At 32.6% G+C, this 15,425-nt stretch overlaps 2 protein-coding genes across 4 annotated transcripts in view; one reads left to right on the forward strand and one right to left on the reverse strand.

The window, feature by feature from the left end:
• Nucleotides 1-4,772, reverse strand: part of LOC106667174 (nuclear factor 1 C-type) — a 188,741-nt gene extending 183,969 nt beyond the window's left edge. The window contains exon 1 of the mRNA XM_014394931.2: nt 3,515-4,772. The gene's annotated coding sequence lies outside the window, so the exon portion shown is untranslated. The remainder of the gene's footprint in view (nt 1-3,514) is intronic.
• On the forward strand, nt 614-15,339 carry LOC106667176 (calcium/calmodulin-dependent protein kinase kinase 1). 3 transcript variants are annotated; one of them, XM_014394934.2, is made up of 14 exons: nt 614-967; nt 1,085-1,281; nt 1,338-1,499; nt 4,814-4,979; nt 5,045-5,339; nt 5,414-5,467; nt 5,551-5,602; nt 5,703-5,846; nt 5,919-6,029; nt 6,472-6,668; nt 7,518-7,733; nt 7,798-7,965; nt 8,435-8,526; nt 10,866-15,339. In XM_014394934.2, exons 4-14 carry the CDS (start codon nt 4,924-4,926, stop codon nt 10,945-10,947), a joined length of 1,467 nt encoding a protein of 488 aa, XP_014250420.1. In that variant the 5' UTR covers nt 614-967; nt 1,085-1,281; nt 1,338-1,499; nt 4,814-4,923; the 3' UTR covers nt 10,948-15,339. The 3 variants fall into 3 exon arrangements, with proteins under 3 accessions (XP_014250420.1, XP_024082393.1, XP_014250418.1); XM_024226625.1 differs by lacking the exon at nt 1,338-1,499; XM_014394932.2 differs by lacking the exons at nt 1,085-1,281; nt 1,338-1,499.
• The last annotated feature ends 86 nt before the right edge of the window (nt 15,340-15,425 follow it).

Here is a 15,425-nt window from a genome sequence, read left to right on the forward strand (position 1 = left end):
TAAGTTGAAGTTAAAAATGGGTGAATTGAAGTTAAAAAGAAATAAATGAAAGTATAAAGGATTAATTTGAAATTAAAAATAGCTAACTAGAAGTTAAAAAAGGTTATTGTGAAGTTAAAAATGGTTAATTTGAAGTTAAAGCATTTAATTGGAAGTTAAAAAGGATTAAGTTGAAGTTAAAATGGTAAGTTTGAAGTTAAAAGGGTTAATTTAACGTTAATCGGAGTTAATTTAAAGTTAAAAACAGTTCATTTAAAATTAAAAATGATTAATTTGAAGTTAAAAAGTGATGTGTAAAAGGATTTATTTGAAGTGAAAAATGGTTAATTTGACTGAAAAAAGTATATTCCTTCTTCTAACACCAGATATCTTTCTTTATGGCCAAAACATCATGTGACACCGATTATAAATGCTCTAGTGGAATAGAAATATTTCCTAACGTATATATTTTGTAACTGGAATTTTTGACAGTTATATAAATAAATAAATTGTCCATCAACATCATAATGAAGATGTAAAGGGGTTGGCAGAAGGGTGGGAGTTGTTCAGGTGACCTAGGCGGATCGTTCATTGAACAGTGAACACTGAACCCTATCCGACCAGTTCTTTAGTTCTTCTCCTCAATCGGTCATTTTTCAAGTTCGTTCGCGAACTAAAGATACCTGGTCAACTGCGACTTAACCGAACTTTATTTATTTCTATTATTTTTTACTTTTTTTTCTAATTAACCGGTAGCGTTCAAGTTTCTCCAACTTATATTTCGATTATTGCAAGACCTCCACTTTTTTTTTTACAAAGGTCCTTGTTGCAACGGAAAAACAGGATTAATTCCTGCCTTACAAGGATTAACGTTTGTTTACAAGGCCGACCTTTCGATAAGAGGAGTTTGTAAAATGTCAACAATTTCTATTTCGGGAGGACTTCGCCTGCGACTCTTCATCCATTGACATCACGTTTTACACGATAAGTAAGTTGACCAATCAGTAATCATTCAAAGTTACTAATATCTCTGGACCTTTGACATCTTTTTCAATGGGTCAATTTTTTTTTAAAATTCTAAAACCTTTCTTTTGCTAATCTCCAGTTCGAGTTTAAGACGTAGTAGATTAGGATTTGGCCTAATCTACGTTGAAATCGTAATCAATACTGCGTCAATAGATCCGCCACGCTTAAGGACTCATTTAGACCGACTTTTTGTCATTCTCCGGAGGATAATTAAGTCAATTAATCCGAGGATTGCACAGATTTGAGTAGAATTTCGCAAATAAATCGCCAGCCTCGGTGAGATGACATTTCGAAATGTATAATTTAAATATCTACGTTGCATGTCATTTTAGAAGGGCCTCGGGGTTTCAAAACAAACGCCTTCCTTGATTTTGGGAAAGAGATTTTGAAGCGGACAAATTCCAATTTCACTTCTTTTTTTACCTAAGCCGAGGAGCACGTTGAGCTTAAGTGGCCCTCCGACACAGTCATCTTAAAGTACAAAAAAAAAACAGGTATTTGACAAATCCGTCAAACTCTTTAATACATATGAAAAAGGGGGTGTCAGTAATTTTTTTTCTAAATATTAATTTTACCCTTTTTCCTCCCTGCCTAATATTTGCAAGTTAAAAAAGTACTCTCTCATGAACAATGTTTTGACCCAATTTTCACCATTCCACCAGCTTTGTATTCCTGTCATTTCCTTCTGTTTATCTATTAAAAAACTTGTTCTTTATGTGTCAATGATTTATTAATTAAAGTAATGCCCAATGAACTTATGATCTGCACTAACAGGTTAAGGCGTCAGACTTGTGCGACCACACTAGCGGTTCTGAGTTTCAATCCCGACCTGGCCCATGACATTTTAATTGACCAAAATATAAAAAAAAAGTATTGTAAAGTGGTTCTATGACCCTTCATCCATGACAGTTGGACCTTAAGACCTCCTGTATGTTGGGATTTATTTCCATAACATTGGCTCAGTGGTCGGGAATCCAACTCGTATTTTCCACACTAGTGATTCTGGGTTCGGCTCCTGACCTAGCTAATGATTTTTTAATTGATCATAATGTGAAAAAAGCTTTAAAAAGGGGTTCTTTGACCTCTCTATGATAGTTGTTTGTGGATACAATGAAATCTTTTACATGACCCATTGAATACATGTCAACTTCAATTTTGAACCGGACAGAAAAGAATGGGTTTCATCGATCTGCGGTTTGTTGTGAAATTTTACCGTTTTACCATTTCGCCATCATCAGTGTTTGTTCCAGGGACATGCATGATGCTATGTTGATTTTTTAAATATAATCTATTTGTAGCATTTACATATAAATAAAATACATACTATAAATATGTGCATACATATTTTTTTCTCTCCCGGTCACTACACTGACACAATGCTGACACTCAGTATGAGAGATTAAGGAGAAGGAGGTCTCGAGGTGCTCATTTAAGATTATGTTGTTCTCAAGGTTGGAAAATGTAAATAGGGCTTGAACAGTAGGGTTAGGATGAAAAAGTTGGCGTGGAACTTTTAGAAGTGAGAATCAGTTTGTTAACAAAAGAATGTTGAGATGTGAGGTTAGTGATGTATCAGGCTAGGCGCACAAATGCAAGTTTTTGTTGTGCAACAGTTTGGCCCTGGGAGTGCCTGCAAAGGGTCTGTACGAAAGCACAAACACTCGCAACTGTAAAACTTATCAACCAACTAGTTTTTTTTCTTGCAAGCTAAACAGTTGCACAACATGTAACTCACTTCTGCCAAACAGAGTAAAAGGCAACCACACTCACTGTAACTAAACAATTGCACAATTCCTTTGTGTGCTATGAACGTACTCAGTACTTGTTCAACAAATTGGCAAGAAAGCATGTCTTTCTTCCATTTAGTATCTTCGTAGGTAACGTTAGGCTGTATCAAATCGAGAACATTGAAAACTTGACACTTATTCGATAATAACAATAAAAAAATTCTGGGTAGTCTCAAATGTGTATGCAATGTATAAAATTGCTTCTTTTTTTTTTTTTTTTTTTCCAAATGTTGGCTGATGAGAGGATGCACCCTATATCGTTTTTTCCTTCATTTTCTTCCCTCTCCTTAACTCGAAGGCACACATTGTACCTAACTCAACAAAGACCTAGACAATGCTGAAATATATTAGTTGGTTTTGTGCTCAAAACCCACCATTAAGCTATTTATTGCTCAAATTGTCAAATGGCGCAGTTTTGTAGATAATGAACCAAACTGTTGCACAACTAAAAATTGCATGTGGGTGCCGAGCCTTAAGGAGGTTTGACAATTTATTCTTGGGTGTTTGAGGTTAGAGTAATTAACATCCACATATTTGTTAATGATAGTATTGGAAATAAAAAAAGTCAGCGGATAAATGGTATACAGGATAAGACCTAGAATGCCCCCTTGTGGGGATCAATGAAAAACACACAATTCAATATTGTGTAATATTGCCCTCCGTCAGAACTTTGAAATTATATCTAATGATTAATGGTTAACAAAATATAAAAATTTACTTACAGTATTAAAAATTACTGCAACAACAGTAATGAATTTGTGAGATTCAGCTTAGTAGAGTAGACAAGATCAATCACCCATCCATTTACCATGCTACATTACAATTATAACCTCCATCTGGTTATCTAAAACAAAGCCAACTTATCAGCCCATTTATAGTAAATTACAAATAATAATGAAAGTAATAATATTAACACATTTAATCCAGATTAAAAATTATCCTATGCACACTTAATATATCTATAAATAATAGTTACAATTTACAATAATTTTAAGAGGTTAGAGGAGAGTAAGTTAGGATACCCTAAAAATAATAAGGGGCCCCTGAATTCATTTTTTTCTCTGTTTAAAATACCAACTACCTGGGGGTTGACATGACCTCTGCTGTTATGACCCCCCCACATAATTTTTTATATATTTTCTATAGTTACAAGAACTTTCATCTCTGTATAAATCAGTTATTTAATTGGTCTTCTGCCAACATATTTGTATCAATCCACAGCTCTAATCCATATGCCGAAGTGGTCGAAGTATAAAGTTTAATGATGTTCAAAACCAATTTCAATTCTAAAGGTTTTTGTAGTTGTCCAAGTCTTCTAGCAAGTTCAATGCAAGGTGGAATTTCAATTTGAACCCTCCCAGGCCACAAATAAAAAAAGCATTAAGTTTGTAATGCATTATGTCCTACCAGTAGATTGTTGGGACATATTGATGCCCCTTAAGTGCTGTTGTGTTAGGGTAAACGAGTAGACACAACAAGTAGTCTTGAGTGAGGATTCCACATCAGTCTGGTGCTTAGGTTCAGTCCATCCGGTTGATGTACAGTGGGGCAAGACTGTTTTTACACACTGTGTACATTTTTCATTATTCAGTCCAGTCCTCCACTTTTTGCTCCAGTCTTTGAGCTCAAGGCGTTCTTGGATGTTGGAGGTTGGAGTGTTGGGATGTTAAGAGAGTCAGCAGTATCAATGGTATACAGGATGGGACTATAATGTTCCTTTGTGGGACCCTGGCTTGTATTATAGTATTTGTTGCTGCACCTCGCTCTGAAGTAGCAGCCAGTTAAACAGGATTCCAGGAGGATAATAAGGAGTACGCATTTTAAGTTTATAGAGGATGCCTATGCAGCATATCAAAAGACTGGGCCACATCCAGGAATGCACCCAAGCGAGCACTTAATGTAATGTGATTGTTATGAAAATATAAAATAATCCTGAATATGGGAGGCTGGAAAGTTTCACATTGCCAAAACTAACTCTTTGTCTTTTAGTTATAAAAACTAAACAATTCCTTATGTTTTAGATTTCAAAATGAAAAACAAACTGTGTTTTAACTGCTGAACATTTTGAAGTCAACAATGATAAAGCAACCTTACATGGTTTTACAATTGTTCAATTTGAAAACTTGCTACAATGAGCACTCAGCTCCAAGAACATATCCTGATGGGATTATGCGTTAGCGGAAATGAGTAATTATAAATTATAATCTCTTTCTAATTTAGATGATGATTTTAATATTTTTATTTTATTTTAGATGTAATAAAAATGACAGTACACATTCAGATGAAGAAAAATCGACTGACCCAGAGAAACCACTCTTGGAGAAGGATAAGTGTGACGACGAATTAGTCGATGGCGCAGCAGCTATGTGCGTCGACGATAATAAAGCGAAAAGGGTGATTTATCCCAATGTCCCATTCTCGCCCTATTCTTCACCGAGATCTGTCCGTCGTAAACCACCGCTCAAAGAAAGTAGAAGAGTTAGCATCGATAAGACCGGGACCTATCTTCAACTAAACCAATACAAACTTATGGATTCAATTGGCCAAGTATTACCTTAAATATACAATATTTCTGCTTTTCCTATTTATTTATTTATTTTTTTAAATAATACATTTTATAGGGGTCTTATGGATTAGTTAAATTAGCATATAATGCTGAGGATGATACAAACTATGTAAGGTTCACAAAGATTGTAAATTAATTAAATTTATATGTGGCTTATATAGAAAAAATATTAGTGTTTTTTAATGTTTTCAGGCTATGAAAATTTTATCAAAGAAGAAACTTTTTAAAAAAGCTGGAGTTTTTGGTATGGTTCATCTTATTTCAGAAAATATTTAACATTGCAGAATTTTTTCTTTTAAAAATATTTACATTATTATTATTATTTTATTTTATTTTTTTAATAGGGCGTCAAAATCAGAACCGGAAAGAGATCAACCCATTAGATAAAATATATCGAGAGATAGCCGTTTTGAAGAAGCTTCATCATCCCAATATTGTCAAACTTGTCGAAGTACTCGATGATCCGGTAGAAGATAACCTTTATATGGGTACAATATATTTCCAAGTTTAGATTTACATCACTTGAAAAATTGCCATTCACCCGAATCTCTTTGTTTCAGTGTTTGAATTAGTTAAACGTGGGGAAGTAATTCATCTACCAACTAAGTCTCCTCTAAGTGAACAAAAAGCATGGGAATATTTTAGAGATGTTCTTCTAGGCCTTGAATATTGTAAGTTCTTTGGCTAGTAAATACAACAAAATAACATACATTGTTCCTTGGTATGTTGGTATGATTATTATATAATTATGACTTAATAAAGTTCAGTCGAACTTCCCCCAGATACTTCTAATAACCGGTCAGTTTTATTTTCCCCTTAACACTTAACCTAACCCTGTTTCTTACTAATCCTAACCCCAACATAATAACCCTAACACCTAGACATAGACTAAAACATAACCCATCCCCTTTTTCCTCTCAGTTCCGTAACCCTGAACTGAAGCTGTTATCTGGTGATGCAGTTTATAATTTTATTGTATATTGTAAAAATATATGCTATAGTAGATATATATATGCATATGTATTCAGATTGAATTTTAAACTGAGACTGTCATTATAGACATTTTAATGAACATAGGTCCTTATTGGGTTAACATGTGTTAATGTTTTGTAGTGCATTTTCAAAGAATTGTACACCGTGATATAAAACCTTCAAATCTTCTTCTCGGCGAAAATGGGCATGTGCAAATAGCTGATTTAGGAGTGTGTAATGAATTTGACGGAATCGACGCATGCTTGAACAACGCAGCTGGTACTCCTGCATTTACTGCTCCTGAAGCAATTTCGACGACAACGCATTTTAGTGGAAAGGTACAACTTCAAAAATATCTCCGAGTATGAATCATTTCAGTCACAACATGTAAAGGAAGCATGTTAATAAAATAAATAAATAAACTAATATAAATTGTTTTCCTTTAAAAAAAATTTTTGTCCTACTTATTGAAAACATCCTTTGGTTGTTGTAAATTTTATATATAATCTTATTTAATACAATCCTGCTTATTATTTTCTTATCTTAGGTAAAAAGATAAATCACCTACCTAATATAAAAAACCTTGAAATACATGTAGAACAAGGGCAAAAACAACATTTTAAAAATGTGTTTGAATTATTTAAAATATTTTATCTCTTGGGTCCTAAGGCCTATTGCCAAGAATGCTTAGACATGTTTCAAATATTTTTTCGACCTAGTATCACAAAAAAAAAGTTTAATAAGAACTGAGATCCCATGTCCGGAGTTGCTTATTGGAGGCCAGCCAACAAACCTCATGTTTTCAGGAAACAGGACTGTTCTATTGTATATAGTATTTTGTAGTTTTGTGTATATTGAGAGTGAATGTGTTTATTAGAGCAAATAGTGTGAGAGAGAAAGTTGAATACCCCCATTGATCCTGTCAGATTATTAGTATTTATAAAGCATAATGAAGGAATTTATTGCACTCAAAAAGTAAAGTTTCAATTAGTTGTTTTTATCTATTATTATTCAGAAATCGTGAGATGCAGTCTGGTTTGATGTAGGTTTCAGAAAAACATTTTCTTTATCGTGCCAATGTTTTTCTGAAACCTACATCACACCAGACCACATCTCACGATTTCTGAATAATTATCGATTAACGGTCACTAATCACCACACATTTATCTTATATCTTCATTTAACAGGCGTATGATGTCTGGTCACTTGGAATAACATTATTTGGGTTTGTTTACGGATGTACTCCATTTGAGGCTGATAGTATTCCAACATTGTACAACAAAATACGTAATGATCCACTCGTATTTCCCATGCAGCCATCCATCAGTCAAGATTTGAAAGACTTGATCACAAAAATGTTAGACAAGAATCCAAATACACGTATCGGCCTTAAAGAAATTAAGGTATGTTTTTGTTTATACTTTTATATTTATATAATTTTAGTTTAAATTTAAAAAAATTTTACAGGCTCATGTTTGGGTTACGAAAAACGGAGAAGCTCCTCTTCCTACTGAAAGTGAAAATTGTCAACTTGTAGAAGTGACTGAAGAGGAAATTAGAGATGTGGTGACATCAGTTCCAAAACTAGATACTCTTATTTTAATTAAAGCCATGTTGAAAAAGCATTCCTTTCAAGTAAATTTTCTTATAGGTTTTTAATAGGTTTAATATTGCCAAATAAGGTTTTTATTGTCTAATCCAGTGGTGCCCAAACTTTCTTGGTTTTTTAATGTTTTAAGTTCTTAATGTATCACAATTTTTCCACTGTACCCCAAGTCAAAACATTGGTCTATCTCAAGCACTGCCATATCTATTCTTCTTGTTATCTGCAATTTTATTAATAAATAATTAAAACTCCTGATTCACTTGTGAAATTGAAAAACTTGCCTTTTGAATACGCTTAATAACAAAAGTTTAAAGGTGAACACCAGGGTCTTAGTTTTTCGTAATGCCCCTCTAGTGGCACATTGTTTGGGAATCACTGGTCTAATGAATGGAAAATGAAATAACCTAGTATACTTTTTGTACAAGGATAAAAGTGTTAACGTGCAATTTTTAAATTTTTTTGGGTTAAAAAAAAATTCACACTAATATTTTTTTCTAGAATCCATTTTCTGTCGACTCGAGGATGAGAAGGCTGTATTGTACTGGGAGATCTCACTCTGCCCCCGGCTCTTGTAATTGGTTCAATGCACTGTAAGTTAATTTGTGCATCATAAGTTATATTGTAGTTGTGAATTTAATAAAAAATCAAGGACAAGGTGAAATTTGAAAGAAACAAAAATAGTTTAGTTAAACTTTCATTCAGATTCAGAATTATCAAACTGTTTCTCACGATTAACAAAATAAAAACATTTACTTGCAATATTAAAAACTATTGTTTTAAAGATTATGAATTTATAAGTTTTACCTTAATAGAGTGGACAAGATCTAGCACCCAACTATATTCCATCTGCATTACAACCTTCTACAAATTTGTAACCTTCATCTGGTTATCCTATCACTTAAAGCCAACACATCTAACCATTTATAATAAATTACAACAAATAATGTCAGTAATAATATTCACATATTTAATTTTTTTTTTTTAAATGACAAAGTACACACTTGTAGTTAATATAACATACCTACAACTAACTTATAGTTATATAATTTAAATAATTTTTAGGGAAGGTTAGGATAGGTTATAAGGTCTCGGGGTCCGAACCCAACATATGTACTTTTTTAACACTAACTATCTGGGGGTTGATATCACTAGTAGATAGTTCTGCTGTTGCACACCCCCATAAATAAATAATATTAATCATAAAATATTTAATATTTTTCTTGTTTAATTTAGGAAGTCAGCCAAGGGAATCAAAATAAAGATTATGGTTAAAATTAGGAAACACTCTACTACAGACTACCACCGACCACAAAGGGAACAGGGAGACAGGCTTACTCATTTTACTATCCTTGGCCAATTTATCGGCCTCCTCGTTGTCCCTCTGTCCTGTATGCCCTGGTCCAAGAGTGATTTTGTTCTGGTCTGACAGGGCCTTAATGCAATCCCAAATGGCTATGAACTTTATATTACCAATGAGTTGGAGAGTCTAGTGTCCAATCAGCAGTCCTATCATTCTATTCCTATAACACGTCCAACATTTAGCAGTTCTATTGTCAGTTTCTGCGATGGTTGTTTGATGGACTTTTTCACAATCATCTGCCCTGGAATACATTTGCCAATACATTACCATTAGCCATTTTTCTGACAGATCTGTTCTTGGGCAATTTGGCATGCTACAGAAGCTGAACTTTAGAATAGATTAAAATGGAGACTGCCTCTTTACAGCCTGCACTCTGTGACCAGAATTGGTCTATTTTGCATCTCCATTGTAATCTAGAGCTCCTCATTAAGCTTAAGGCTTTTTACCAGATTCCAAAGCTTTTACAAGGACTCCCTTGACTCAGCCCTGTCAGCCCTGGTAAGGTAATTTTGTTATTTTTCCCCCAATGTCTGACGCCCTTAATGCAATCCTAAATGACCCTGGGCTTTATCATTGATGTGGTAATTGCCCTCGATGCCACCAGGCTGTGGTGCATCTGGCAAGAGTAGATGGCTATTCTTCTGTTAACGATACCTAGCCTTTTAATATCCTTGGCACAGTGTTCAGTAGCCACAGATTACTCTTGAAAGACTGTGACATATTGCCCAAGGTTTATACGAATTCTAGTCCTTGGTTTCTTTCCATAAATACCAGCTCTTAACCCCTACCTTTTTTTTTCTTTCTTTTTTTTAAATCTCTACACCAGATATGGTCGACATTAACTGGGTTCCCTTTCTCCCAGTCTGCTCTACTAGGTATTCTAATTTAAAATTTTTTTATCAAATCTTAATTTAGAGGCATCAACAGGCATCCCCAGAACCCTGTGGCATCCGCTCCCCCCGAGGTGTACTTAGTTGCTCCTTGTTTTGCAAGTAAGCTATTGGAGCCTGTCCCTGAATTGGCCTATGAATTGTGGCTCCAGCCTCTCCCTGGATAAAGATATGTAGTGGTGGTACAAGAGACATCCAGAACAGCAGTGGAGGTTGTATCCTATGCATTTCGATTCCAATGACTTGCGCCAATTTGTGTTTCATAGAATGAATAAATTCCTCTTTTCCATAAATCACAAAGGTATTTTTGTCTCCTTGCATCTTGTTTCATCGGAGAAAATATTAAAATTAGTACTAACATTTTGTCTTGGGTGTAGTCCTTTCTTTCAAATTCACAATATTAAAATTAGTACTAACATTTTGTCCTGGACATAGTCCTTTCTTTCAAATTTGCCTTAACACTGACTTTTTATATATAAAATAATAATATTTAGACTGATATCAATCACATCAACTTACATCTTACAAAATATCAAATATTAACAGTTTGATATTTTGCCAACTTAAATTTACATCATAATTCATAGATTCCATAGGTCAACTCTATCTTATGAAGTTTTGGTGCTTAATTAATGTATACTGTATATTTTACTACTATTAATAATTGTTTATGTTTTAGAGCTTCAACATCAGCTCCCAATAATCCCTTGACTCCTGTTTCTGAAGGAGCTGCACATTGTTCAAAAAACAAAAGAAAATGACTTATTCTATTTAATATTTTATTCTTAAAAATTTCATCAGATATTATTGCTTTCTGAACAAAGGTAAGTTGTTTGAAAGGAAAAACCCTACACCTCGAAATTAATCAATTTAAATTTTATCATTAAATGAAATTGTGCACTGCAAACCATCGAAACATATCTTTAAGCAATCACAATGTCAAAATATTGCAATCATTATTTATTCTGTTACTAAGTTACAAATTATTGTTGTTTATCGAAGGAAAAGTTTTCAAATGAATTTTGGTAAATTTTAATATGCATAATGTTTAAGTATTCATTTCTTTGATATACTAAGCAATGTCAGCTTGCCACTACCTGCAAATGAGCGTTTTGGTTTAAAAAAAAGTCCTTGTAACAATTTATCTAATAACATTTCAAGTTGATTAAGTAGTTTTATACCAGTAGTTTTACTCGTTTTGATTGGGCACATAGTTAGGCTATAAAAAAAACTATAAAAGACAAATTTACCATAATGCTCATTGGTTGCCTATTGAATCTCATATTATGCAATCGACACTAAGCATTATGTATAAGTTTATACGGTATAAGAATTTTTTAACAAACAATTAAAGTAAATTTGTGTATATATTTAAGAAGCACCAACATTTTAATCATTTAAATATGTGTTCAGAATTGTTTTCTCACAACTGCTCAAGCCTGCTTGTTAAATTTTTGTTCCACCTTATTACCTATATTTTTCCTCATTCCAAAGCAAATATTCTCTATTTAATTATTCTATTATTTGCAAAATTTTATGGTGATAGAAATCCTGCCAAAATTATCTTTACTTTGTGACTGTTAGTAATTGACTAATTTTTTCTTAAGACAAATTTAGCACATGCTTGATTTTCCATTTTGGAACTTTTTTTTTATAAAAAGATTTTTCATTTTTGTGAAAAATTAATAGAATAGATGAAATTTAATATGGCGATTTTAGCTTAGGCAAAAGTGATATTTCATAAAATAAGTATTGGTTAACATATTCATATTATTCTTGTATATTCGGCGTACGTGTTTTTCAAATGATCTTTTATTTGCTAGTGACGTTTCATATAATTGTTAGAATATATTTTCTCATGTTCCTTCTTATAATGGTCTGAATTATTCGGCATGGGCATCAATCCTTAGGGACTATACATGGCAATTTTCATATTCCACCTGTTACATTTTTAAGATATATTATACACAATTTTTCATTACAAAAAAATCACACAAAGAAAAATATAAAATAACTGATGTCATTGCTGACCAATGCCTAGACCCCATGGTATAAAGGATCTACATGAACAACGGACAATTCCTCACTAAAGATGACTCAAAGCCGAAATGCATTTAACATCAAAACCCGTGAAAGATGGACTCAGTGTCAGTATATCTTAATATTTTGCAAGTTGATGGTTATACTTAAATTTGTAAATTTTGATCGTGGTTTGATTTGTAAAATTCATATCATCATGAGTGAACACATTTTAGGATTTCATGCAGAAAGCAGATTGCATAAGTTTCTGTTTTTGTGCTATTATTTATAGCTTCTGCAACATTTCTTCTTAAAATGTGTCAGGTGAACTTATATAGAAGAAAATGAACTGTTTGAACACAGTTTACAAGTTTATTTGAATGACTAAGCAAACACACAGTACAACCAACTGTTATGCTTAACTTAGACGGACTGTGTAAGCCCTCTCTAAGTACTACACAAGATGGCGGGGACAACATAATTAAAGCCATCAATATAATAAACAATACTATTACAATACAAATAATAAATTGTTTATTATTTTGTTTGTGTTGTTTGTTGTAAATTCTTTATCTAACAAAAATGCAATAGCATATTTACAACGGAAGTACATCCATATTTGCAACAGTTTAAATACTTAAATTCACTAATTTTGTGGTCCACTTGACCAATTAATATATTATAAATAATTAAGGTTTTTACCTCAATTAAAAACCTTAATTAATTCTAGTTTAAATACTTTAGTCCTGTATTCTTTTTTAGATACGACCTAAAATGACCCTAGGGGACCGCAGTGTCTTGAGTTGTTAGGGTGTCCAAGTCGTATTTGCCACACGAGAGGTTCTGGATTCAAATTCCTGCATAGCTCGTGCGATTTTAGCCGGTCATTAAGCCTTTATGACATTTATTTATTTTTTTATCATTTGCGAAATTGGTTATTCAAAAAAATTTCTCCCTTGGAATAACAATGTAAAAGATATTTGGATCAAAAACCCATTTATTTAGATTTTTAGAAGCGCTATTAGGTTGTTCAAAAACAGATAATTGTATTTTAAAGGGTTACTTAAGCAATCAGACAACTGTTATAGAACACACATTATAGAAATCCATAGCCTGTATGAAATTAAATGTATATATAATGATAACCAAGGATAAAAGATGAGAACAGTATATTTGCTTATAAGGTTTATATTTTCAAAATATTCAATCTGTAGGAAGAATTTTTGTAAATAACTATATTGAATCACCCCTTTTTTAAAAATCCTTTCCTCATTCTAAATTTGAGCGAAGGCTGGTGAAATGAAATTTCTTGTGATCTTCGTTTCACAAGGACAGCAATATTATCGTTAAAACTAAAAATAATTTGCAAATTTTACATGGGTCTTAATTCTAGATATTGGGAGACGCTGACTGGTTTTTAAGCTTTAAATGGTTAGGGAAAAATGTTCGTTACCATATTATCAAAATTGCTCAGCAAACATTTTTTTTACTACATATCAAATTAGCTATGGACACATAGTGGAATAAAGTATCCTATAATTGTTTTAGTTATGATCATTTTATGAAATGTTATAAGTCTTATTAGGTTAAGCTATCATAGTAAGCTTATTATTAAGTAGGAAAATCATACATTAACTTGTTTCAATAAGTTGATCATAACAATTTGTAACACATCATATCGTAAATCAGTGGTTCTCAACCTATTCCTCTAGTGGTTCAGATTCCCAAGGCTTACTACCAACCCATAATCCTCCATACCTTGTCATAGCTTTGATTAAAGAGGGTGAATTTGGAAGGTAGGTTGGAAATGTAGGCAGGCTTTTGACTAAGGTTTTCCTTTTAGTCTTCCTGCCTTCCATCTATTTTGGCAGTATGTTATCTTTCAAGGCCACTTATAGAAGATGGGTAAAGTGAATGTGAAAATGACCAAGTTGTTGAAAAAAGTCTCCTTTAAAAAAGTTTGATATTCTACGATGGCCTGTTTCTGACAATAGGAAGTATTTTTAAAATGATGAACCCTCCCAAGTGTTGTATTGCCTTATTGCCAATCCATTAGGTTTAATTCTGACAATGGCAAAAAGCCTTGAAGGGAGGGGTATTGAACGATTATAGCTGCCCATTTTCAATACAACCTTTCCAGAAATTAAATTTCACAGTAAATTTGATTTCATCAAGAAGTTACGAAACGTTACGACATTTTTTAAGTGCACAGCTGCATTTAGCGATTTTTTAACTTTTATTTTTACCTCCAGGTTGAGAACCAATTTCCTAAATTTAATGCTGTAAATAAAGTTTGTCATGCCTCAGAGCTTTAGAGGAATTTATGTGATTATAATTAAACAGTAAAAATTTTCATTCCGTGATAAATTAATGTATGGCAACAATGGTAATAAATAAATTAATTAAATGATCACTTTTCGGACCATACTTCACAACCATCATAATCATAAATCATTGTACATTTATTAATTTGACCGCAAAATATTAAACAGCATTACAACTAAGAATGAATTTATGAGTTTAGCATAGTAGAGCAGGTGAGATTTACCACCCGTCCGTTCTGTTGTTTGTAAAACTCCTTGTTGTCCTATTGCACCTGGCCATTTATCTTAAATTACACAAAATTTATGAAGTAATATAATTAATTTTAATAACTATGTCTGCCTTATATTATAGTGAGTCTCTCTAATAAAAATGAGTACCTGTCACATAAGGTCGGAAAATACTTGAAATGGTGTGAAACAGTTTTAATGAGCAAGTAATATAATGTTGGATGTACCACCCCTAATTAATTTTAGTGTTACTATAATTCTTTCAAGTCTCTTTGTCGATTTTTTCCCATTTAAATTCCAAAATTTTCTGAATCCATTTTAGCATTTCAAGTAGTAATACAGCATCCACTTTGCATTCTACATTTTTATACTTAAGGTAGAATGTATTTTTCTATCTTTTCACTCTCTCAATGTGAAGTATCTTTTTTAATATCATATGCTGTTGACCAAAGAATAATTTCTCAAATTTGCATTATAAAAAATGTGTTCAACGACAGAGCCTTATTTGTGTGTAATATTGCGTATCAAAGTGCTACAGTTTTAAAATTATAAAGTTTTCTTAGATCCATGCACTTATATTGATTTTCTCTGTTATATATTTTAATTTGTTTGTGCTTCCTAATTGTACATAGCTTTTATTCTATCGATTCAATTTTCAAAATATGGTG

The sequence above is a fragment of the Cimex lectularius genome, unplaced genomic scaffold (genome assembly GCF_000648675.2).
Source record: "Cimex lectularius strain Harlan isolate CLEC.00 unplaced genomic scaffold, Clec_2.1 scaffold118, whole genome shotgun sequence".
NCBI lineage: Eukaryota > Metazoa > Arthropoda > Insecta > Hemiptera > Cimicidae > Cimex > Cimex lectularius.

Excerpts from the sequence above, each read along its gene's own strand:
- LOC106667176 (XM_014394934.2), top strand. The coding sequence starts at position 4,924 with ATGAGCACTCAGCTCCAAGAACATATCCTGATGGGATTATGCGTTAGC. Across the intron at positions 5,603-5,702 it reads TAAAAAAGCTGGAGTTTTTG|GGCGTCAAAATCAGAACCGG; the intron begins GTATGGTTCATC and ends TTTTTTTAATAG. Across the intron at positions 6,669-7,517 it reads CAACGCATTTTAGTGGAAAG|GCGTATGATGTCTGGTCACT; the intron begins GTACAACTTCAA and ends TTCATTTAACAG.